The following is a 27,363-nucleotide window of genomic DNA, read 5'->3' as shown; positions in this document are numbered from 1 at the left end:
AGATTGTGCATGCAAAATTTTTATTAAACTCAAGTGTCTGGCTCAAAAAAAAAAAAAAAAAATGAAGGCATATAATTTCATTTCATATATGGCATAAAATTTGCCTTTTCAGTAGAATACCGCTTTTTTCAAATAATTTTTCTCCAATTCAAAAATATAAAATGGGAAAAAATTGACTTTTTGACTTTTTTTAAAGTAATGATTAGTTTTCAAATTTTATGCCATTGTTGTTCGCTTACTTAATTTCAAATTTTTCTCTTGAACATTAAAACTCTGTAAATAGAACAGAAAGTAAATCTGAAAACAAAATTTTATAAATTTTACAGAAATATCAAAAGAAATGTATCTTGCACTCATATATTACAGCCTGGTTTTAAAATCTGGAAATATCATCGTAAAAAAATTGTCCTCCAGCATTTATTTAGAACACAGTTAATAGCTTAGTTGATATATTGAGACTCAGATTTCCTCCTTCCAAGAAGACAAACGAGTTTTAAATGTGGGGTCGGGGGACCGCACCCCTTTTCTGCTGGGGGTGGTGGCACTGGCGGGTCTGAAGAGAGAGCTGGGGTGGATCCGGACCGTGGCAGCCGTGGAGGGGCGACTGTTGTCGGGGGTACTTACAACTATACTGGGGTTAGGCGACCTTTTCCCGCGCTGCCCGGGGGCTGATTTGGCTCGACTTGTAGCTCGGGCTGTCGTAGCGCGGCTCATCGAGCCAGTCATCGGTCTCATACCTGCAAATTAAGAAGGTGGTAGAGTACAATATCTGAATAATGAACAGTTATCAAACGCAAAAATCTACTGATTGAAAATAAAGCCATTACGGACCTCTCAAAACATCCGAGGTGGGTTTAGAGGTAAATTAATGTATTGAATAAGCACAACTATTCTGTTTAGCTGAAACTGACAGCTGCTACTGCATTATACATGTTTCCTAACAATAACAAACTCCATTAAAGGGAGATAAATGTTACTTACTGTTTCGACTAGGGGGGATTACTGGGGGTCCACCATTAATCTCAAGACTACAACAAAGTTCAGAGGTCAAACTGACATCACATGTTACACATGTAAAGATTTTGTACAACAAGGGATGAAAAATAAATTATAGTTAATCAAAAGAATGTTATGATCACATGTACACATGTATGAAAGATATATCAATGATGCAATATGTAAATTCCAATTAGTGACTAGACGTGCAAATATATATTTCAATTTTATATGACCAGTGAAAATATGTTAGTTTTTTTTCCAAATAACTACCACACTCTGTTATATCAAGTATACTAGTAAATCCTAGCTGAGTTTGTTCCAAGATTTAGATACAGGTATAGTAAATGATTTTGATAATATAATTAGTCACCTTATGTGAGCCTCATTTAAAATCAAGCTTTAAAAAGTTCATTGATAATCAGCACTGACAATATTTTAGGATTATTTTATAACTTATACCAATAATCTTGACCCTATGACCTTGACCTTAATTTGAGCAAGTGGCCTCAACAACTTCAATGATGAACATTTTTGTTTTTAATAATTAATTATAAAATTTGAGGTCTGTTTATTGTTTAAAATGTGATGTTATCATGTAATATTTATGCATACAATTTTGATAATAATTATTAAAAAAATAAAACTATTTTTTTTTTTGCATAGTTATCTCCCTTTTGAAATCTGAAAGTCAATTATTGTTCATCAAATAACTAAACTGACAGTATTTATTTTTAGCATACATACTAACCATTGGGAAGGTAGGCCCACAATCTTAGCACGTTTAAAGTCCTGGACAAACTCCTGACTAATTTTGGCATTTTTCCCAATGTTCTCTTCCAGTTTCTTATACAACCCTGGCGTATTTCTACAAGCACTGAACAGAATTCTGGCTGCGGTCCTGTTGAAGGTTAAATACCCCAGGGCCACGGCACACGCACTTCTGACCTGGTCATTGGGGGAGGAGAGTTTATCGACCAGGATATCAATAGCCCCCGAGGTCACCATGGCATCGGGAATTCCTGCGCGTGTGTGGGCGAGACTGGAGAGAAGACTAGCAGCCAGAACAATGACGTTGTCCTCGTTTGAGTGGAGTTTCTCCACAAGCAGAGTCACCCCGCGGGCCGTTAGGTTCACTTGGTCTTGGTCCACTATTACTCTCGCTAGCACCACAATCTGAAAATCATGATGAATACTTTACAAAATTTAAATTCGATTTATCACCTGGCTCTTATTTGGGCATAAAACTTGGATGAGCTTGGTTTTCACTCCCAATATAGCACTATTTATAATTCCTTTATTGAAAGAGAGTCCGAGATCAAAAATAAGCTCACATCCAAGTTTTATGACCAGGAGCCATGAGGAATTTATGTCTGTAGATAATTTTTTTATTGAGCCAAATGAGGAAAAAAGTCATTAAAATGTGCAGTTTAGTAATTATTTTTAAGTACAAAATCTCTATTACCAAACTCGTTAACTGAATAATTTGGATTATGATTTCTACCTGAAAAGCTGCATAGCAGACATCATACTCTATACTGGAATTAAGGAAAGGCTCAAACACCGAGTATTTGATGCCCCCGGCTTCCCTGATGGCATACTGCTGAGGGGTGTTGTTGAAGGCAAAAATCGTCAGAGCCATTCCTGCCCTTAATCTTATTGCCTATCAAAAAAAAAAAAAGGTTGAATCAGAAATAATACAGGAAAATAACAGAGCTGTATATAGAGAGAGAAACATGATTTATTGGGAACTTAAAAGTTTTGTGATCTAAAAATGCTTGTCAAGAAAGTAAAAATTGCAGTTACAAAAATAATAAACCCATTACATGGAGGTACAACTGAAAGAAAATGACCTTCAGAGTACAAGTTTACCCAAGAATGATTGGTCACTAGTCTATTTTTTTTTTCTCAATGTCTACTTCTCTTACTTAACTTTTCACCTACCTCACTTTTTGACTTTAACAAATCCAGCAGAACATCGAAGTTAAACCCTGGCTCCTCCTGCAGTAATTCCTGGTTACGAGTGTTGCTAAGGACGATACAACCTAGCGCTATGGCAACCTCCACTTGGACTTCTTCAGAAGGAGGCTGGTTTAGATAGGTCACTAGGGTGGGGATCGCCCCCTCTTCTGCTATCTTCCTCTGGGTCACTTTGTTGTTGCAATAAGCCACACCTAGCAAAACAAGTTATCTTTTATAAAATTGATGATAATATGTATTTGTGTTGCTGATATAATTGTAATTTTAGAGGAATTGCACCAAAAACAATGTGGACCTTGGAGTAAAACTGGAATTTTTTAAAGTCAATTCAAAGTAATAACACTTAATGTAAATGACCATGTTATTTAATTATATAGCCAGGCCTCATAATTCTGCATACAATTATTTATTCACAAGCAAATTTTCTAGTTAGATGAAATTTCTCAGTTACAGAAACATGCCTTATCGAGGCTCAATTGTGTTAATACTTCATTCTGAATAGAAATGATACAAGATTTAGGCTTAAATTTCATATTAAAAGACTCTGTGGACTTACCAACACACAGAATTCCAAGCACTTGTATGACCATGAGTATGACCTGCGGGGAGTCTTTATGAGTTCGCAGAAGACGGACCAACTGATTAAAAGCCTCTGTCTGAGCTAGTTTTATCTGGTTCTCTATATTCTCTCTTCCCAAAGCAATGGACATCATACAACCTACAATTGAGGATAAATATATTAGATTTCTTGTCACCTATTTTTGTAGTAAGGGTACATGAACTTTCTAAATTTTAATTTGCCTTAGTTTATTTTCTCACCTTAAGCAAGTTATATACTGCAAAAGCACAAATATTCGTGGGGGATTAAATTTTGTTTACTTCGTTGTTAACAATTATCAATGAAATTAAATCCCTCATGAAATTTTATATGACTATATAGTGAACACTAGGGTTACTTTAAACAACGAAATTAAATGCCCACGAAACTATTCTAGGTTACCGTAACAAATCAAAGAAATTTTATCCCCACGAAAATTTGTGCTTCTACAGTAGTTGTACCTGACTAATTTGCATCCTGCATGCAGATTATGACTTGAAACTGACTGGTGATAGTATCTGACTTTAAATAAAACATATGAGAGTTACACAATGACCTTTGTCCTACTTTACACTGTGTGACATTTGTCCTACTTTACACTGTAATTTATTCCGTGTGACGTATGTTCTACTTGACACTGTGTGACCTTTGCCCTACTTTACACTGTGTGACCTTTGTCCTTTTAACATTGTGTGGCCTTTGTTTTTTTTTTACACTTTGTGACCTTTGCCCTCTGTATGACTTTTGTCCTACTTTACACTGTGTGACCTTTGACCTACTCACCGACTTGAAGCAATTTTTCGGTATCCTCCAGTAACATACTACAGATGTCTGGGATACTGGTTTTCTCTGCGATGTATTTCTGTTGAGTTGTGGTGTTTCCTGCTAAAGCCCATAAAGCCTTGGCACCATGCTCCTTCACTGATACATTGAAATTCTGCAATTTCATAGCAGAATTAGTTTTGACTGACTTTAATTTGTGCAATTTTCATTGGAACCAGGTACAAGCAGGTACCATATTCTCCCATTACTTCACAGACTCATGCCACTGAGTAATTACAATGTGGTTTTTTAATTCCAAAGTGCAATAAAAGGGCATATAGGGTATAAAAGGGTATATATCAATTCATGTATATAAAATCTTTCTACACTAAAATTCTACATTAAAATCATTGCTCAATTCAAGAATATACAGTAAAACTTGTTTAGTCTATATAGGGATATTGCAAATTCATGGATATAGCAAAGCTATCTTTGATCCCAAGCTATATAAATTTAAAGAATTCCTTAATTTAAGGATACATTGTATAACTAATTATGGATATAGTGAAGTAATTTCATAGGTCCCAGTGACTTTAATGTTATAACCAAGTTTTACTGTATAAGATAAGCTACCAACAAACAAGCATCTTTGGTCCTAGAGTACACAATAAAGTCAAAAGACATGTATTTTAAATCTGCATTACACCTGTTACATATTAAACAGATAGTGACAACAAGTCCCTCTACTCTATGGTCTGTCTGTTACCTTGAGGAGTTTTTTGAGAGCTGTGGGGGCTTTGATCCGTAGGAACGTCTGTTGACAGGCAGGGTTGTCCTGGGCTAGGGCCTCTATAGCATTAGCACACTTCACCCTCACAGTCTCGTTAGTTGTACCATTAATTATCTCCACCAGCGGTCTGTAAATTGATACATTTTGGTTAACTATGGGATATAATCACAGTCTTCTAAGAATACTGTTAGTATAAGTTCTTTTTAAAATTTACACTATGTACACGGTCACAAACTTTCCACAGAAATTTGTCCCATCAAACCTTAAATAATACACATATAAAGCATATAATGAGAGTCTTAAGATATCAGCAAAATTTTCTACCAGCGGATTGCAAAGAAATAGAGTTTCCATGGAATTATGACCTCATGGATAAAAGTATGTCTACTATCATAAACCAACCATCCATTTTATTTGTGACCATAACTTTTAAATCAATAAATTTTTTGAACAATGCAATCTTCTTTCATAGATTTGAAGATGAAAAATGAAGAAGAACAAGAGGCCCATGGGCCTTATAGGTCACCTGAGCATTATGCAACAACTTTCCAGTGATTGAATTTGATTCATGTTTTAATCCAGATGCTATGGCATTCACAATTTTGAAATAGGCACCATTGATCATCATAACAATACACTTAGCAGTTGCTTAGTTTGTTTACTTAATACCCATAGGCAGGGTAGGGGAACAAAAAATGCATTTCAAGTAATCAGCAATATTCAGCATGATCAGTAATGCCCCAATCACACATGAACCCCTGACCCTTAGGCCTAGATCCACACATTGCACAATTTTTGAAAAGGCACCCTTGCTTTTCAAAAATATTTGATAAATACCAAGGAGCAGATTTCAAACAATTCATCCAGTTTCAATATATAAGTACAGCCCCCCCCCTCCTTTATGGTACCCCTGACCCTGGGGCCTTGAAATTCACAATTCTGGAAGATTAGGACCCTTACTCATCATAACTACATAGGTAGTTCATCTGCTTAATACCAAGGAGCAGAGAAGAAAACTTTCAAAGATTTAGTGTATTTTTATTGTATAATCAATAAAGCCCCACCCTATCACTAGAATCCCTGACCCTGGGGCCATAAAATTCACAATTTTGGAAGAGGCACTCTTGCTCATCATAACTATGCACTTATTTTGTTTATTTAATACCCAGAAGCAGAGAAGAAGATTTTCAAAGAATTCATGTATTTTCACTATATAATCTAAAGAGCCCCCCCCCCTACACCAGAACCCCTGACCCTGGGGCCATCGAATTCACAATTTTGGTAGAACCACTCTTGCTCATCATAACAAAGCACTTAGTTAGTTAATTCAATACCCAGGAGCAGAGAAGAATATTTTCAAAGAATTCATGTAATTTCACTATATAATCTATAGAGCCTCCCCCCCCCTTACACCAGAACCCCTCACCCTGGGGCCATAGAATTCACAATTTTGGTAGAGACACTCTTGCTCATCATAACTATGCACTTATTTAGTTTATTTATTACCCAGGAGCAGAGAAGAAGATTTTCAAAGAATTCAAGTATTTTCACTATGTAATCTATAGAGCCCCCCCCCCCTTACACCAGCACCCCTGACCCTGGGGCCATAAAATTCACAATTTTGGTAGAGGCACTCTTGCTCATCATAACTATGCACTTAGTTAGTTTATTTAATACCCAGGAGCAGAGAAGAAGATTTTCAAAGAATTCATGAAATTTCACTATATAATCTATAGAGCCCCGCCCTAACACCAGAACCCCTGACCCTGGGGCCATAAAATTCACAATTTCGGTAGAGGCACTCTTGCTCGTCATAACTATGCACTTAGTTAGTTTATTTAATACCTAGGAGCAGAGAAGAAGATTTTCATAGAATTTATGTATTTTCACTATATAATCTATAGAGCCCCACCCTAACACCAGAACCCCTGACCCCGGGGCCATGAATTTCACAATTTTGGTAGAGGACTCAATGCTGATTACAATCATGCAAACAGTTTGACTGCTTGATGTCCAGGAGTAAAGAAGAAGATTTTTAAAGATTGCACTAATTTTAGTGGTTTTTGCCCCACCCCCCAGGCCCCAGGGGGGCAGGGCCCATGAAATTCACAATTTTTGTTCCCCTTCACCCATAGATACTATATGCCAAATTTGGTTGAAATTGGTTCAGTGGTTTCAGAGAAGAAGCTGAAAATGTTCAAATGTTAACGCACGACGCACGACGAACGACGAACGACGACGGACGAAAAGTGATAGCAATAGGTCACCTGAGTTTACTCAGGTGACCTAAAAACACAATCTTACTCTAAACCCCCTGCTTCCAGTAAAGCATCTTGATTTTTCTTGTTTCCTGCTGAAATGGCTGCAATACAAGCTGCAGTGGCAGCCTTCAGTTTCTCTGGAAAATCAAAAATAAAATTAAATATGACCTCACTCAAAAATATTTGTTCACAGCTTGCATTTAAAAAAAAGGCAATACTAAAATAAGGTGCCACAACTCTAACCTGAATCTAGAGTAAGAAACTCTCTAAGAAAAGCAATCCCGCCATTTTCCGCCACCGCGTCCTGATTAATGGGATTTCCCGCACACAACACCCGGACGGCATTCACCGTGTTTATCAGAACCTCCTCTAACTCTGAGTCCATCAGATTTATCAGCGGGGGAATTCCCCCCTCCTCTGCGATCAGAGACTGGTTTCCCTGGATACTGGCAATGTCTGACAGAATTATGGCCACGCGGGACTGGATGTTGTCGTCGGGGGAGTTCAGGAGCTGGATTAGGATAGGAGCGGCTTTGGCTTTGGTTAGGGCTTCTCGGACCTCCTGGTGCTCTGATATGTTTACAATGACGGAGGCCGAGACAGACTGCAGGACCTCATTGTCTGAGTGTAGTAAGCCAACCAACGCGGGGATACCACCTGAAAAAGTAAATTAATATATTGAAAAGTTTTCTCTTCTTCATCATGTTCATGATAATGATTTGTTTTTGACAATACTTCCCAAAATCTATATCAAGATATAAAAAAAAATGTCCCAGAAATTCCTTCTCCTAGGTGTTTGTATCTGCATGATCCCATGACCTCAAGTGTTAGAAATACATGCAGATAACCAAAAATACTTCTATCATATGTACCTGCTATCAGTATAGACATCCATGCATGTCTAGACATTATTATTTAAACCTGCTTCCAGTATAGACTTCCAGTGCTCCTATTAAGACATAAACATAACGTCTAGACAGTAGACACCATCCTATTTACCTGCTTACAGTATAGACTTCCAGTGCTTGGGTTTAGACAAAGACAGAATGTGTAGACAGTAGACACTACTGTAAATTCCTAATTAAATGCTAGGAATTTATTATCGCATAATTCTGTTTCTCACTTTTATTTTTATGGTGCTAAAATCCATGTAAATTCACTTTATTAACCGCACTTCACAAATAAATATTCTCGCAATTTGACGTTAATGATTCATATCGCGATAATAAGTTAACACAAGAAAAATATGGAATCTACAGTATCATATTTACCTGCTTCAAGAATAGACTTCCAGTGCTCAGGTTTAGACGTAGACAGAATGTCTAGACAGTAGACACCATCCTATATACCTGCTTCCAGTATAGACTTCCAGTGCTCTGGTTTAGATGTAGACAGAATGTATAGGCAGTAGACAGAATGTCTAGACAGTAGACACTTTCATATTTACCTGCTTCCAGTATAGACTTCCAGTGCTCGTCTTTAGATGTAGACACAGAATGTCTAGACAGTAGACACTACCATATTTACCTCCTTCCAGTATAGACTTCCAATGCTCTGGTTTAGATGTAGACAGAATGTCTAGACAGTACACACTATCCTATTTACCTGCTTCCAGTATAGACTTCCAGTGCTCGGGTTTAGACGTAGACAGAACTTCCAGACATTTGACAGCACTGTCCTTCTTATCTGTATCAGGATCAGACAGCATCTCTGTCAAAAAGTATAATACATGTACATATCTATTTCATATCACTTAGTAGAGCATCCCCTCACAAAAGACCACATCAATCCAGATGTAAACTATCACCTTCATTATGCATACTTCACTCACTGACCCTCTCACTTACACACAAGCAAGATACTTTATCATCTCCAAGGTCTTTGCATATTACTTTAATTTTGTAAAATTTATGTCTTCCCCCCCCCCCCCCCCCCCCCCCCCCCCGTTTATTGCACTGTCATACTTACTGACAAGAATAGTCCAGACAGGTGCCTTTTGGTGGCCCCATTCAATAAGGTATTCCAGCACATTGGTGTGGAACCTCATGGCCGCTAAATTGATCATACCGTTTCCCTCCCCATCCACACGAGAAATATCAGCTCCGAGTTTGATCAAGCACTTAACGGCTGACAGACCCCCTGAACCAGCAGCTAGCAACAGAGGAGTGGATCTTACACTGGAAAAGAAGGGTGGATATAGAAACATTTCAAACTAATATGTTAAATAAAGTACATGTACAAACATTTATAATTAAAAGATCCAGGACCTTTTGATTTTTCATTGAACTTTAATTTCAGAAATTTCAGAAAAGTCTCAAGGGCAAAATTGGCTTATAACAGGTATAGTTCTTTCACTGCTAACAAACATACTCGTTTTTAGTGAAGAGTTCTATAACTGGGCTATATATAAGTATACCACGTTGGGCTATGTGTTTGATGAAAAAGATCATTTTGATTTTTCATTGATTCAAAGTTTTCAGAAAAGAGGGCCAAATTCATTCTTATCAGGTATAGTTCTTTTTCATACATACTCATTTTTAGTGCAGAGTTCTATCACTGGACTAGCTAGTATTCCTCCTTGCCATAAGTTTGATGATAAAGATCATTTTGATTTTTCATTGATTCTTTTATAATTTTTTCAGAAATTTCTGAAATGAGGCCAAATTGGCTCTAATTATCAGGTATATATAAGTTCTTTCTTTGCGATCAAACATACTCGTTTTTAGTGAGGAGTTCTATCACTGGACTATTCCTCCTTGCCATGAGTTTGATGATGGCCTCATGGTCGAAGAAAGAGGCGTGGTGGATGGGTGCCCAGCCGTCCTGATCGTACAATGTCTGTCCGGCACAGCAGGCCAGCAGGCAGGCCGCGGCATCCAGGGCCCCACATCTCGCGGCGATGTGCAAGCTGGTGGGACCTTAAAAAGGAGAAATAACTCCATCATTCGACATTAAAAGGATTCCATTTCTCATTGATACCAATCATTTAGTGGTTTATTGATGAAAGCAGCAAAAGAGTATTGCAGAGCCAAGAATTTTTTTTTTTCATATTTTTATGCCGAATAAACCATTTACTGAAAAGACACAATTCCTGTAAATTTTGCTCTTGGCTCTGCAACATTGAATGCTTAGCTAGCCTTATAAAATTAGTATCTTTTATTCAAGCGAACATGTTTCTATATAGGCAAGTCAATTTCATTTAAATGATGTTATATTATATCAATTAGAATGTTATTACAAGCATTAAGGCTCTTTTCTTTACAATGCCTTTTTTTCAATCTTACTTTCTTGTTATGCTAAAAGTAACACTTATTTCGTTAGATGTGTTAGTTACTACAAACACACAAAAAGTTTGAAGCATTTCCCATAATTCCCTGGTGTTGACACGCCATCTGCATGCAGTGTTCAAAAGAACGTGGATAAGAAAAATTGCTACACAGTGTCATATCATTTATAAATATCAAAATTTATTCGCCAAATAGCGTCAAATTTCAAAGATTTTGCTAAATGCTCTCCTAGGACACATCACTGTTTAACTTAATTGTTACAAATTCTATTTGACTTTAAAGTTTAATTGTATTAAGGGCATGGTTTAGCCTAAGGCTACTTAGGCTAGGCTTTCATTTTATTAAAGTTAAAACTTAATCTCCCAAGTATCAATAACTCTAATACCATGGATATGTTGAAATGCATTGGCAGTCCCAACCACTCTTTTTATGCATTCTATAACCCTCATTTCTGAATGATCAGAATATAGCTCACTTTTACATGGTCTTCATCAAGTTACAGATAATATGATTTAACTGTACATCATTTGAAATATAATTATTTGAAATAAATCTGCATTGAAGTTCAGACCACTTCATCAATTAGTTTCTTTCAACATAATGACCATGCTAATTAAGCATTCATTTGATATTTAGATTTGATATATATATATATATATATATATCAGCGCACTCAAAAATCTAAATATTAAGCGCAATATTCCTCATCAGCTGCACTGCTTAACAAGAGGCCCAGGGGCCACAGCGCTCACCTGAGCACATCAGCTAGGAAAAAGCACATATCTGATCAGAACTGAAAGTTGAATGAGGGGAGGGGGGGGGGCTTGAATTTTAACCCCCCTGGGGGTCATGATTTAAACAAACTAGAATCTACACTATCTGAGGATGATTTCATATAAATATCACTAATCATGGCTTTGAAGTACTTGAAAAGAAGATTTTAAAAGTTTTCCCTATATATATTCCTACGTAAAACTTTGGTTGGCCATTTTTGCCCCACCCTAACCCCCGGGGGTCATAATTTGAACAAATCTGAATTTAAACTACCTGAAGATTATTTCACATGAGTTTCATCTTTCCTGTCTCAATGGTTCTTGAGAAGAAGATTTTTAAAGATTTTTCCTATATACTCCTATGTAAAACTTTGGTCAGCCATTCTGGCCCCACCCTACCCCCGGGGGTCATGATTTGAACAAACTTGAATCTACAATACCTGAGGATGATTCCACATGAGTTTCATCTTTCCTGGCCCAGTGGTTCTTGAGAAGAAGATTTTTTTTAAAATGCCATTAATTTTTCTCCAATTCATAATTATCTCCCCTTGGAAAAGGGCATGGCCCTTCATTTGAACAAACTTGACTCCCCTTTACCCAAGGATACTTTGTAGCAAGTTTGGTTGAAATTGGCCCAGTGGTTCTTGAGAAGAAGATGAAAATGTGAAAAGTTTACGATGACGACGACAACAACAACGACAGACAACGGACAAATTTTGATCAGAAAAGCTCACTTGAGCCTTCGGCTCAGGTGAGCTATTAAAAAATTAGCGCACTTTATTTTTAAAATTTTTGATAATTGTGATCATGCATTTATGCTGTAGACTACCAAATTTTAACAAAACCTAATATTGAATTCACAAAATCTCACAAATCACCACAACCTGCATACAAGGATACCATAAGCAGCCAGAGATACATGCAGCTGGATCAGGTATATACCAAATTGAGACACATGTATAATTAACTTTCTCTTCCACATTAATAGTAAAAACATGGTATATAATCCACACCTGTAAATCTCTTGCTGTAAACACACAAAAGCAGACCTGGTCCCATCTTTACAGGTAAATATTGCCCCCACACAAAAAACAGACCTGGTCCCATCTTTACAGGTATATATTGCCTAGACACAAAAAAAAGACCTGTTTCCATCTTTACAGGTAAATATTGCCACACACAAAAACAGACATGGTCCCATCTTTACAGATATAAATATTGCCCCCACACAAAAAACAGACCAGTATGTGGTCCCATCTTTACAGGTAAATATTGTCCCACACAAAAACAGACCTGGTCCCATCTTAACAGTAAATACTGCCCCCACACAAAAATAGACCTGGCTCAATCTTTTAGAGGAATATTGCCCCCACACAAAAACAGACATGGCCCAATCTTTACAGTAAATATTACCCCCACACAAAAACAGACCTGAGTGGTCCCATCTTTACAGGTAAATATTGCCCTACACAAAAACAGACCTGGTCCTATCTTTACAGGTAAATATTGTCCTACACACAAACAGACCTGGTCCTATCTTTACTGGTAAATATTGCCCCCACACAAAACAGACCTGGTCCCATCTTTACAGGTAAATATCGCCCTCACACAAAAATAGACCTGGTCTTATCTTTACAGTACACAAAAACAGACCTGGTCCCATCTTTACAGGTAAATATTGCCCCACACAAAAAACAGACCTGGTCCCATCTTTACAGGTATATATTGCCTCGACACAAAAAAAGAACTGTTCCCATCTTTACAGGTAAATATTGCCACACACAAAAACAGATGTGGTCCCATCTTTACAGATAGATATTGCCCCCACACAAAAAACAGACCAGGACATGGTCCCATCTTTACAGGTAAATATTGTCCCACACAAAAACAGACCTGGTCCCATCTTAACAGTAAATACTGCCCCCACACAAAAATAGACCTGGCTCAATCTTTTAAAGGAATATTGCCCCCACACAAAAACAGACATGGCCCAATCTTTACAGTAAATATTACCCCCACACAAAAACAGACCTGAGTGGTCCCATCTTTACAGGTAAATATTGCCCTACACAAAAACAGACCTGGTCCTATCTTTACTGGTAAATATTGCCCCCACACACAACAGACTTGGTCCCATCTTTACAGGTAAATATTGCCCCCACACAAAACAGACCTGGTCCCATCTTTACGGGTAAATATCGCCCTCACACAAAAACAGACCTGGACTTATCTTTACAGTAAATATTGCCCCCCCCCCAAAAAAAACAGACCTGGTCCAATCTTTACAGGTAAATTTTGCCCCCACACAAAAACAGACCTGGTCCCATCTTTACACGTAAATACTGCCCCACACAAAAACAGACCTTGTCCCATCTTTACGGTAAATTTTGCCCCTACACAAAAACAGACCTGGTCCCATCTTTAAAGGTAAATACCGTCCCACACAAAAACATACCTGTCCCATCTTTACAGGTAAATACTGCCCCACACAAAAATAGACCTTAAAGTCCCATCTTTACAGGTAAATATTGCCCTGATGCCAACTTTACAAGTAATTACTGCCCCCACACAATAACAGACCAGTGCTCCCATCTTTACAGGTAAATATTGCCCTCACAAAAAACAGACCTGGTCCCATCTTTACAGGTAAATATTGTGCTCTGTTTTCTTCCTCTTCCCTGAATATATCCCCCTCATTTTCTCCATTGTATCCCCCACGACTGTAGGAGGAGTGAGCTGTAACAATTGGCATATAAGATCAATTTTTAGAATTGGGTATATATACAGTGGATGTTCAATATCCACTGGGTTTTCCATGAAGGGGGCATATTGAAAGTATATGGTGTTGTTGGTTCCTTTCCTACTGAAGATGGAGAGGAAAATGAAAGAAAATCCTGGAGGAATGTCATAATAGGTTGGGAAACTTGCCAAGGTCTTTTAGAGGTAATTTACCTTAAATTTTCTTATCATTTTAAATACAGACATATTTTTTTCAGATTCAAAACATACTCCTGCAACATCTTGAGAATTTTTAGGACAAAAATTATATGTATTCTTTTATAATGCCAACCCTCCCTTCACAAAAGAGAGAAGGGTTTGTTCATTAATTTCAGTTTTAATAATATTATGTAGTTCTTGATAAATCATGCATGTTGAGCATGCAAGGGAAATATATGTAACATGCTCCTCAGGAAAAATGAAATATTTATCACAAATCGTCATCAAAAAAGATGGATTTTCTATAACTCAGTTAGCATGCACATTTCTGGAAAAGACGTCATGCTTAGATCCATAGTATATATAATTACATATAATTTATATATACACAGTTACATATGTATTCATCTCAAAGGTATGACATGTACATGCTGAAATGGAGAATTGCATGCTGGGAGTTCCTTTTGAGCATGCTCAAAGATACACAAGAGAACATTACAAAATACCTGTTGCTTTTCTGCTACTTTCCCTTTCCCCTGATTTAAGAATAAGAAAGTGACTATAATTTTATATATTACTACATAACTATTTACATTAACATCAAAATGTTGCAAATCCAAGTTTTTAATTTCATGACATTCAAACGTACGAGTAAACCCTAAATAATGCTCATGCATAAAATGCGGGCTTGTCTGCAGCAGTGAAAAAAATTCCTAGCTGCATTAAATAATTATACATGTAAACAGTACATGCTTGTAGTAATAGTTTTAGTCTGTCTGTCTTTCATCTAGCTGTCTGTCTAGCGGTCCCTCTGTCTAGTTGTCTTTCTGCCTGCCTTTCTGCCTGTCTAGTATATAATCTGTGATACTTGCTTTCTTAAGCATTAGTCCATGCAAAGATAATGGAGTATCACTTGAACAAACACCATGTTATTAATGATTTCTGTTATACATAATGATCTAAATATAGATTTTATTTTTCTTTTTTTTTAATTTGTGGACAACTATTAATAACTTTTTCATTTTCATTTAACTTCCCTAGTTGTTAATCACATCTAGTTGAGCAATCCATGCATGCATTAGTTTCAAAAATGGATTCATACCATCTTCAGAAAAAACATAATTTAACTTCACTTGTGGAGCGAACAAAAGTGGGGAAATTGCAAAAAAATAAATCCAGTGGAATTGAAATTGATCTGTCAGTCTCAAAAGTGGACAAACTGCATATTAAAACTGAGACTAGCTTTTTCTTTTACCTTTGTACATGGATTCTCTCTTTACAACTGAGTTAAAAAAATCATTAAATATTTTAAATACAGTAAAATAATTGTAAAAAAAAAATGTATACCGGTAATCCCACTCGATCTCCAGGTTTTAGGAACTTAAAGGAATTTTTGCCCATATAAATGTTGAAAGATATATATATTACACTAAAATACAAAAGTCCATATGTATAATATCTATTTTTGATAAAATTAAAACTGGTTCATTTTCTTCCCTAACATCAATTGTAACAACTAAATTTTTACAGTTCAAAAAATTAATAATTCTGGCGCATGAATAAAAAAATCAAATTTGAAAATATATGTGTCGCCACTATATGCGCAAGTGTAAATTGATTTTGCAACTTTAACAATATGCAGCATAACTACAGTGTATATAAACAAAAAGTTTAAATAACGCTGTTAATTAACAAGCTTGGTCTAAAAATTGGCACTCGGGAACACTATAAGCTTTTTACATCTCACAACAACACTAATTTCTTGGTTTGGATGGACGGCATACATTTATTTTAGGGATGGGCTTAAAAAGAATAAGTGCAGAAAAACAGAGAGAATTGCTACCAAAAAAAGTGACATCAAGAAACTTGGAAATGGTATGTTTCTGAAAAAGAAAACAAAGCCTTGAATATGTTTGAAATTATTTTGCATATTTTGAAAATATGCAAGATAAAAGTTACCATATGATCAACATATTTCTCTTATAGTTATTATATACTATTTAAATCTTCTAAATAAATTTAGACAATTTTAAGCCATCCATAAAAAAAAATATATTTAAAAATTATTAAATTTAATTAAGATTTTATTCATATTAACTTTGAGATAACATTTAAATTGATCACATAATAACTCGCAGAATATGTTAATTAAGTATTAGTTAATTGTTAATCATTGACAAAATGATTCCTTTCTCAGCCAATGTACTGCAAGGAATTCACATTAGATTTGCATGAAAAAAAAAAAGAATATAAAAAGTAGATATAAAAAAAATTCAAAAGAAAATAGAAAGATGGAAAAAAAATGTTCAAAGAAAATACATTGAAGAAATTTTTCTAAAAGTATCGGTTGGGTGGAGAAACATGAAACTTTACAAATATCTAGGAGAACTGGGCGTTTAGGGTCTCCCTTTCTGCTGCCTGAACTTTGAACTCCTGTTTGGGAAAAACATCATCAATTTATGTGAAAAAGGTAATCAAAATTGGAATAGTACTGTCAATCTTTTAAAATTATTGAAATCATGAGCCTGCATGTTATAAGGAAGATATTGCTAAAATGAATCTCACATTTTTCATACTATTTCTTGAATTTATTTATCTAGTAAAAGACTTTTTAGATAGAAATTTTAGCTATAAGATAAATCAAAGCTGGTAAACTATTTTTTTTTAATCAGAAGTAGAAAATATGCAGAATGTATAACAGAATGGAAATAAATCAAATTCATCCCTTGCTTAAATTAAACATTAAAATTTATGTACATTAATAATGGCCAGTCATTTTCACTGAAAATTGAAATAAAATTTCAAAACAAATGAATTTCAAAATTTTTCACATATGAAAAGAAATAAAGAGATTTTTTAAAATATATAACATATATGAAAAGACTAAACAGTAAAATCAGAAATCTTTATCACTATAAATTTACAAAATTACGTAAAACCCATAAAGTCAAAGAAATCAAATTTTACCTGTTGACAAAATGTTATTTCGTCGAGAATTAATATCCACCGTCTGCCGCAGCAAGCTGACGATGATTTGAGGTCGATTGTTCATGGCGGCGTGATGGAGGAGCGACAGACCATGCTCGTCCTGTTTAGTCAACCGTGACATCTGCTGACCTAGAGTTTTACGGCACATGTGTACGAAAATAATGACCAGTCCCCTGATCGCCGCGGCACGCGGTCCCGTCATCTGAGCCTGGAGAAAGAAAAAGGAATAGATTTTATTTAATTTTTTCTGCTATCAAGTATAAAGTAAATATTAAGGTATATTCTTCATATTTTGCAACAAAACAATGAAATCAACAATAATTTAATTTTGGTTATATTGCATCATTTGACTGGAAAAAAATTTAATATAAATTGTATAAACTGGATTGCCTATATGTCACAATGATTTATATCAAAAACATATCAATCTGCTTGACATTATGTTTAAAATATGAACAATTTGAAGGCATTCTTAAGGAAGAAATTGTCTTGTTTTCTATACTTAATGACTGAGAATTAAATCATAAGGAATGAATTAAATAGCAACCCAAGTTGTACTGGTATAACCTGGGTTGGAGCAGTTTATGTGTTTTTATAAACCGCTTCACAGTTTAAAAAGCGTAAACTGTCCCAACCCAGGTTATAATACAGTATAACTTGGGTTGCTATTTAATTCATTCCTTAGGTATATTTTTATTTTAATTAAATAAGCAATGGACTTTCAAGTAGGAGGAAAGTGTGTTAAAGGGAGATAACTCTTACATAGTTTCTTCAGATACAGACTTGCTGGTTGGGTTTCCATGGGAAAAGTAAATTGACCAACAAAACAATAAGCATTAACCATTATCTAAATGTATAATTTTAATTAAATGGGCAATATGGACTGAAAATGTGTTAAAGGGAGATAACTCTTCCATAGTTTCTTCAGCAATAGAATTGCTGTTTATAGGTTTCTACAGGAAAAATAATTATTATTGGAAATTAATTTTTTTAAGTCTTCACCATTGCTCTTAATATTAGCCACTGATTTTTACATAATTTTACTACCAAAAATTGCACATGCACAGTATATTCTAATTAAATTTCTTTTTAAGACGATGAGAAGGGATACCTTTAATTTCCCTGTCTTTTTCTTGCCGAAGTTTTTGATAAACACGTCCCACATGGGCGTGTCCTGTAGGGGGAGGTACTTCCTCTCTAGGTCCACCGTAAGCTTAGAGTTAAAGGCCTTGATCCACGTCGGCTGCTGGGGGTTAAAGAAGGTCTCAAACTCCATATAAATCAGGTAGTACCTGTAACAGGAGGTGAGGAAATACATTTCATTTGTCAATTAATGCATCTTGTTCTCTAAGTTGTGTTGATTAATAAACTCAATTCCTTAAAAGAATTCTGTTGATATAAATTTGATATAGTAGCCAGCTATGAAATGCACAATAAAAAACAAGGGAGAGGACTGCATCTTTAATTGCAACATTTATAATTATTAAAACAACAAATACATTTTTTTTTGGCTATGCAATTCTTTAAACTTCAAAATAATATTTTTACCTTAAAATCAATAATAATCAATGTGTGTAATTTAACAACTAAAGTTATATCATACTTACTGTTTTCCGTCTATTTCAACCTTGGGGACCTCGTAATGCTCTTTAATGGTATCCATGGAAATGACCTTGATAAAACCTTGTTCTGTTTTTGTCATGATATCTGAGTATTTGTCAGTAACTTCTTTTGGTGGAGATTCAAGGTCGTCCGTCTCAAAGTCGATGTTGATGCCTGTGAAAATCCAATGTATATTGTCAACATATTTGTAGTGGTATTGAGACTGCATGATTCTATGGTTATACACTTTTAAAAAATTCTTCTCTTTAAGTATGTGAAATCATATTTAAGTCCCTTTTAAAAGAAAGGTTCAATGTTCATGCATATCCATTATGTGCAATATGTTGCCAGTTTTTTTACAGTTCTCTTGCAAGTTCCTGAAATACAATAATTTCATGCAACCAATGCATGGCAGTTTAATCCTTGACTTTTTAACATGTTTAAATCCCCAAAAGACATGACCTTTGACAAGTGTCTTTTGAAAATTAGAAAAATTTCAAGTAAGAGAAAAACTGGTCAATTTACTGAAGAGCATCATATTATGTAACTAATTCCTCTCATTCTTTACACAGCAACCAATCAAATGCCCAATAGTTCTAGAATACTGTTTACATTAAAGAATAACCCCCACCCCAGAAATAGTACTAGTGACAGTCTTAGAATACGTCCCCCTTTAAATTTAAGACAACCCCCCCCCCCAAAAATAAACCGAACTTAGTTCAGTGACATGAAAAAGGGAAAACATGACTTACCTCCATGAAGATGAAAGTATTTGTTTTTCTCGGGGTAGAAGTTTTTACACTTGAAGTCCTCTCCGAGCATCAAAGGGGGTAGTTCCTCCTCTGTTTTACACTGGTCCTCTGTAAAAAAAAAAAAATTGGGGGGAAAAATATTGTTAACAAATTCTATAATTATCAGATCTTTCATCAGCATTATTATCCATTTGGCAAGTGTTTTTTTCCACCCCTATGTCTTTATGTGAAGAGTGAAGCGCTAGATCAGAGAAGCTTGAATGGTAGCAAAGATGACCTTCTGAATATTTTCTTCTTACATAAATGGGTTTACAACTAAAACATATAAAATGCCTATTTCCTACAAAAATCATTTTACTGATGTTATACAAATGAAGCAAGATGAGCAGAAATTATAATGATAATTATGCAGATTTCAAAAATAATAATTTTTCTTAATTTCTAACAGTGTATTGTATATACATGTAGCTTCTACATAGTAAAATTGATAATATTCATTATAATAAATATGTTGATGAATTAAAATAAGAAAGTTAGCACAACATATCAAATGAGAACATCAAAAATTATTTTCTAGCCCACAGATTCTATTTCTTAAATTAAAAAAATGACTAAACTACTGATTAATGAAGAGATTTGTATGTTTTAAGTATTTTCTAAATTGCATATTTCAAAAAGTTTATGACTGAAATATACAAGGTGCAAAACTCCGAATTTCACAACACACTCATGAAATCCCAAATTTAAGAAATGACAATTTAAAATAAAAGTTTTTGCTTATGATACTTAAATACACCCGGTGCCTTCAAAATTCTACAATATACTTGCAAGTCTCTCATATATATAGATATATAGGAAATTTGTTATGAAAATTGATTGCTTCATTAAAGTCTCTTCATTTAAATAAAGGAACAAAGGTCTTTATCAAATTTGGAACCAGTGTATGAATATAAGGGCTATTTTATGAAAAGTTAATCTAGTTCTTTCTTTGCATGACTATAAAATCTAAGGAGAGTTTTGCACCTTGACACCTCCAAGTTGGAATTTTGTCAGTTCTAAAATCTAGCAAGTAATATATTGTAACTTTTATTTGAATGTTCAATGCACCATTTTGTTAATGATTTATCATTTACATGGATATTAATCTAGACCTGTATCCTTCAATTAATGGATATATACATGAATGATATATTTATACTGTAACAGTCTATTCCCTCTTTTATTCTGTCTTACCTGAATCTATTTCTAAAATAAGTTAAAATTTTGTAAATTATTAGCAAAATCAATTTTGAAAAAAAAGAACTTTATCTTTCATAAATTATCTTTGAGAAAGGATTGCCACGGGAATTTACATGTATTACAAACAAATGGAAAAAGTGCATAAAGCTGAGCACATCAAATATAATATAAGTAATTTTCATTGTGACTTATCAATATTACATGCAACATTTTCAAACTTTTACATCTTTGAGTTGTGTGTACTAAAATAATAAGATTCTGGCAAATCATCTAGTTCATGATTTGACTAAAATGATCTTTTACATTAGCTTACAAAACATTGCTGCATGTTAATGTTAACGCATTTGGATAGTCCCCACCACCCCCCAAAAAAAGAAGAAGATGCTGTATTTTGTTGTTATCTAACCTCAAACTTTTTTTTCTGAGTCTTTCTTGATCAACATACATGACTGCATACATTTGCACCTTGCTCAATCAGCATTTATATGGCGTTTTTCAACAAGATGCTGAAAACATTCTTGAAATATGACCCTATATATACCATCATCACCATAATACTTCAGAAAAAAAAATTTAACAATGTGATGACTTCCTGAATCAAAATGTCATGAACTCGGGACTTTTAATCTATTCAAATTAACTGATGCTTGACGATTAGTTGGATAAAATTTGCAATCTAAAATCTTGCCATAAATCTGACACCCTTAAATCCACCCTCTTGTTAGTGACCGAATTGTTTAAATCTTTGCTTTGTCCAATATTGATGGTAGATCGCAATAAAAAAAAACTGTCATCACCCGTTGCGATTAGATATTTAAACTATAAACAACGAGTTTAAAAGAACTTTATACACGTTTAAAGAGCGTTTGTCAACAGATGTAATGTATTTCCCCCTCATTAAATAAATATTGTGTTTACATTCTTTGAAAATGCGTGACAAAGTTTTAAACTCGAGAGACTGGCCAAATAAAAACAAACTATAGACATTTTGAAAACTTCATCAATAAATGTCAATTTTTAGCATGTTTAGCCATTGTATTCATAGAAGATATAACACCGAAAGTTACCAATACACAAAATAGTTTATAAAATTAAATCATGGACATATATATAAGCTTTACATGCTTGAATTTAAACAGTCATGTTATAATAATAAAACTATGTAATGAATTCTTCAAATGAAAGTTTATCCGTGTTAGTTGAGGTGAAACCATGTTTAAGTGGAAAGCAAACAAGATTTCTCTCAATTCAACAAAATATTGGAAAGTTTTCAAAAACAGGTTGGAATAGGGTTGTATGGACATAGGCACAGTACAAAGGGTTCATGTACTGTAAAACTTGGTTATAACGAAGTCACCTGGACCTCTGAAAGTAGTTCGCTATATCCGTAATTCATTATATCCGTATAAGACATTCATTAAATGTATAAAGCTGGGGATCCAAGATAACTTTGCTATATCCGTGAATTCGTAATATCCATGTTCGTACTAAACGAGTTTTACTGTATATCTAGTATATTTCTAAATTCTTTGTTTTTCTTTTTTTCAAAAAAGCTTTAATTTTTAAAATTGTCTTTTCTAAACTTATTAACACCTAATCTCATTCCTTTAAAAACGTACCCAGTAAAAAAGCACATCTAATAGTATGTCAAATTTTGCCTTGTGAGATATTCTGGATTTCTGTGTATAATACTATAATTAAGTTATAAATTTTATTCACCTCCCCCCCCCCCCCCTCCACCCTGCACATTCACTCTACTACATAAGATTACTGTAAACCAACTTAAATTTATAGGCGAGAGATATTCGTGACGACGAAGCTCCTCTGAACCTCTCGAAAATTTCACGCACATGACTTAAAGATGGTTTACACTACATATATCTACTCTTTAACAATACTGATTAATACCTGAGAGATCTGGAAGAAATCGTGACATATCCGGAATCTTCATCCTCTTCCTCATTCCGATCAAGAATGGCGTCAAAAAACTCACAACTTTTAAAATATAAAGCTGCCGTCGAATTTCTAACTTCTTGGTTAAATTTTCCCGCAGCATATTTTCATGCATTTGCAGTCTCGTATTCACTCGTTCGTAATCGTCATGATTTATTCGATCATCGAGAAGTCGCACGATGCTAGTGATTGTCATATCGGCATCCATCATGTAAATATCCTTTTCGTGCATCACTTTTTTCTGATACAATGTCATCTGCATGGAGATGTCCTCTATGTGTTTCATGAAATGAATCCGTTCCTTTATCATGTCCGGATCATTGTCGTTATCAAACTGAAGGTCATTATAGGCATCGCAGTAATCCGGGTCCTTACCCATATCTACCATCCCTACAAAACATCGTAAGTTTTAAAATACATAGAAATAAATATTCCAATCCAAAATTTAATAAATCTTAAAAAACATATAACTGTGGCAGTAAATTTTTTTTCACATTTCATGGCATTACCCACAAAATATCAGGACGATCCAAGTATTAAATGTAAGTACATAACTCTAATTGCATATCTTACATGAAACACAGTTAAAATTTTTATTACATGATTACAGTTACCCTGGTATGCCTGCAAACAAATATTATGCTAAAAAATTTCTTAAAACAAAGTATACAACATTTTTTTTGGTCAGACCTCACAACATGAATTATCAATATAAAGATGGGAGGAACACATGAGTTTTTATCATTAATGATTAGTAAGTATTCTCAGTTTTTAACCTTTTAACCTATATCAATTATGTGCATTGATTAATGAGATAGATGATGATATGAATCAATTTTAAGTTACCATGACTTATGAAATCTGGTAAGAAAGATTTCTCTTTTTCCGGTTTTCCGTTCTGTTTGGAGACTTGGAAGTGCTCTCTCCATTTATCATTGAATTTTGTTCTCTTCTCCTTCGGAATGTATGCTCCGTGCCACAAAGACTTCATCATGTAATCTACACTGATTAACAGCTGACCTGTATTGAAAAAAGAAAATTCTATCAGTCTTAAAAACTCTTCAATCAAAGCAAATCTCTGCGAACAGGACAAAACACTGATCACTGAAATTTCAGAGGTGGAATCAGGTGCCTTAGAGTAGTTAACATCCCTCATTGACAATAAGCAAAATCAGAGTTCAATGTCAGTTTGTTTTTGACAGCATTCCCTCTTCTTCTTTCAATGGCTACACATTGGTAAAATGATGTTGTTCTACTAAGATCATTATCAAAATGTTTTTAGAAAAATTATCAATCATTTTTGCAAAATTTGATTGTTTTATTGGATTCAACATTTGAGATACTGGGGTAAAATACTTCAGGAACAAGTGGCTGGCCTTGGGTCTCCCAAATCACTTCAAAATATTCCATGGTAATTAAAATATCCAGTAATTGAGTAATCGGGCCTAATTAAAAATTTGTTTGTTTGCAGTTGCCGACCGACCCACCGAAAATGCACCCGACCCAAACTTTTTTTCAGCCATTTTGTAATATTATTTTTTTTCTTCAGTTTTTCAGGATATTGAAACGGTTTCATTTTCAATTTTTGACTTTAGTTTTTATCAATCGGTGGTTTATAGCAAGAGTGGAGCTGATTTGTGTTTAGTAGGCCTATAAGAAGTTTTATCATCATGATCATTTGTTTTCTAAAAAAAATCATAAAACATTTTCTTTTCCAAAAAAAAACAAAACATTGCCTACCTACCTACCCAGTCTAAAAATTATAGGTCGGCAACTGCAAACGAAGAATTTTTTAAGCTTGGCCTCGAATTTAAATTCCAGATAACTTCCATATGGTATTTGAGATATAAGTGTTGGAGACACAGTAATTCAACTTTTCTTCAATAACTTACCGATATGTGTATCCATAAATGCTGGAGGCAGGTTACACATGGTGCCTTGATCATACAGTGCCTCCAGCGATATGCTGGGAGTCTGGTTCAACACGTATATCCCATAAGTCAGTTCTCGGATCAACTGGTGGACCTCCCGATAATCCAGGTTCATCTTATTTTCTTCCAAAACGGGATCTTCTGGCACCATCAGACAACAAACATTGGAGTTTAATGGATTCAGACCTAGATTTGGAAAAGGGAAAGAAAAGAATATCACACAATGTACATTGTATGCAGATCTTTTAAGTGAACAAAACCCTTAAGTATGTAGTACAGGATAAATCCAAAATTTAGGATCAACTTTGTTGTCTAGGACTTATAAGCAAACCTTTCCAGTTCCTCTTATATTGCATAAGTGATACGTACAAAAGTGGGATTTATTCATCCATCATTCTTAAACATAAAGCATTTTATGTTATCTTGAAAGAAGGATATATTCATCTAATACTCTTTAATATATTAATGGATTCTTATGGGATCCAAAAATTGGGATTTATTCATCCTACAGTCCTAAATATAAAGGATTTTATGTCATTCCTAAGCAAAATTTATTCATCAAACACTCCTTAAGGTCAAGATCTAGTAAATGAAAGGTGCCTACAGATTTATCAAATTTGAGAAATAAATTCCTTTATTGATGCTTTACAACTGAAGCTTGGTCAAATAAGGTGTTTCGGGGCATAATTTGTAAGTAAAGAAGATGAAAAACTCTATTTTAAGCTGTCATTTTCAATGAAAAATTAAGAAAACCAGTCATGAATATGGGAGTTTTTTTTTCATATTCGACAAAGGAAATGTGTATCCAGATTGCCTACAGTCTCACAGAAAACGGTAATTAGTATGTTAATGACCTCTTCTTTAAATCAATATCAAATTTAATATAGGTATCCGGTTTACTTTTCATATGATTTCAAATTGAATGTCATGAAAATACCCTATTTTCTACATAATTCTGCTAAAGCCGTAAAGTACGCGAAAAAAAATGGTTGAAATTGATTATGACGTCATAATGGATCTAGCACCAAAAAGCTAGTCTAAAGTTATTTACTAGATCTTGACCTTAATTTAGAGGATTCTTATTACAGTCAAATCTCATATTATCTCAAACTTGCTGGGGCTGAGAAAATATACTTCAAGATATCTGAGGATTCAAGATACCGAGGCTAAAATACATGTACTAATAAAGAATGTATTTGGGACTTCCACATCACTTCAACATATCCATGGTATTAGAGACATTGGAGTATTAAGATACCAAAGTTTAACTGTACATTTTGTTATAATTCTTAATTTGCATACATTTTGATTCAGATACACCACACAAAAATCGGTTAACTATTAACCTTTTATGATCCCCACAGGTTGATCATATGCCATTTTGAAGTCATCGGAGAGCAGCCAGTGGTTTTTGTGGTAGCCAATCAACTCTTGAATTCTGAAGGCGGGGGTGGAGAATTTCTCGAAGTACGTGCTGGCCATGCGCTCCAGTTTAGCCTGTAGCTGGGCCTCATCTGTCTGTTCCCCCGGGAGGGGGGTCCCAGAATTCATAGAGGACATTGTCAGGGAGTTAGGTTACCTAAAAATAGAACAATTCACGGTCATCTATCAAGTTATCTTCGAACACTACAATGTAAATTTTGAATTAAATTTGTTTATAGAGCACATGACAGCGAATTAGGTTACCTAAAAATAGAAAAAAAATTACTGTAAAATACAAGGTTATTTTCGCCCCGTGTTATTTTCGCCCTTTAAATTCACACTTGCCTAATGTTTTAATTTCGCCCAATCACTGTTTTGCTAATAAGAAATTATACTTTTTTCTTTCACTTCACCCCATCTTATATTCTCCCACTTGTGTCAAGGGCAAAAAGGGGTGAAAATAAAACGGGGGCAAAAATTTTACTGTATACAGTATTGAATAATGAAATTTCTTACAACACTAGCAGATTTAGATAGGGGGAGGGCTGAGACCCTCTCTAAAATTTGCGTCCAAAATATACACAAGAGTTTATAAATCTTTTTTTTGTGTGTGTGTGACTACCCCGACCAAAAACTGGTCAGATCACCTTCTCCATCTCAAAATTTCTGATCTGCCAGTTACATATTGTTTAACAGTTAGTCTTAGTATCAGCATTAATTTATATTTCATTCGTTTAATATATTCGTTTCAATCATTTCATGTATCATGATAACTTAATTTTTTTAAAAATAAATTTACAGACTTTACCATGTTAACATTATTGGGCTAATTCACCTTAAGTAACATAAAGTAAAATTCCACATCTTCAAATCATTTAAGGAAGGAAATTTCTTTTTTTAAAAAAAAACATCCAAAAACCCTCATGGTGGTGTGTATTTATGCGTGTAATGGTAGTTGTGGATGGGCATTATGGGTAGCAGCTAGGGGGTGCTTTTGTCCTAGGACACCATTTTATAATACCGCTTGTAGCTTAGATTACATGTAACTATATAATATATTTTGCAATGGTTTTTAACCCTGTATGGTAATCC

General features: G+C 34.6%; 1 protein-coding gene across 2 annotated transcripts; it reads right to left on the bottom strand.

Annotated features, from left to right (window-relative positions):
• Nucleotides 1-288: 288 nt before the first annotated feature.
• Nucleotides 289-26,409, bottom strand: LOC134241473 (ankyrin and armadillo repeat-containing protein-like). Of its 2 annotated transcripts, XM_062723510.1 has the most exons (22): nt 26,196-26,409; nt 24,811-25,035; nt 23,765-23,938; nt 22,874-23,308; nt 19,727-19,834; nt 18,980-19,148; nt 18,484-18,664; nt 17,352-17,580; nt 14,891-14,920; nt 10,104-10,305; nt 9,356-9,564; nt 8,993-9,097; nt 7,631-8,044; nt 7,431-7,524; nt 5,103-5,253; nt 4,358-4,511; nt 3,533-3,694; nt 2,941-3,170; nt 2,501-2,659; nt 1,748-2,172; nt 982-1,028; nt 289-737 (listed from the first exon to the last, which is right to left on the bottom strand). In XM_062723510.1, exons 1-22 carry the CDS (start codon nt 26,407-26,409, stop codon nt 460-462), a joined length of 4,395 nt encoding a protein of 1,464 aa, XP_062579494.1. In that variant the 3' UTR covers nt 289-459. The 2 variants fall into 2 exon arrangements, with proteins under 2 accessions (XP_062579494.1, XP_062579495.1); XM_062723511.1 differs by lacking the exon at nt 14,891-14,920 and having other exon boundaries at nt 290-737.
• Between the last annotated feature and the right edge of the window lie 954 nt (nt 26,410-27,363).

Source organism: Saccostrea cucullata, unplaced genomic scaffold (assembly GCF_032062105.1).
Source record: "Saccostrea cucullata isolate Sc308-1 unplaced genomic scaffold, CSIRO_AGI_Scuc_v1 ctg2901, whole genome shotgun sequence".
NCBI lineage: Eukaryota > Metazoa > Mollusca > Bivalvia > Ostreida > Ostreidae > Saccostrea > Saccostrea cuccullata.
Note: the sequence above shows the minus strand (reverse complement) of the source record. Positions and strands in the feature narration are given on the sequence as shown.

What these genes read in the sequence shown, in the direction of transcription:
- LOC134241473 (XM_062723510.1), bottom strand. Translation starts at nt 26,409, where the DNA reads ATGTCCTCTATGAATTCTGGGACCCCCCTCCCGGGGGAACAGACAGAT. An exon ending in AAAAGACAGGGAAATTAAAG is followed by an intron (nt 17,581 to 18,483) that starts GTATCCCTTCTC and finishes TTCTTTCTCCAG; the next exon opens with GCTCAGATGACGGGACCGCG. An exon ending in GAAGTCTATACTGGAAGCAG is followed by an intron (nt 8,045 to 8,992) that starts GTAAATAGGATA and finishes TTACTTTTTCAG; the next exon opens with GTGGTATCCCCGCGTTGGTT.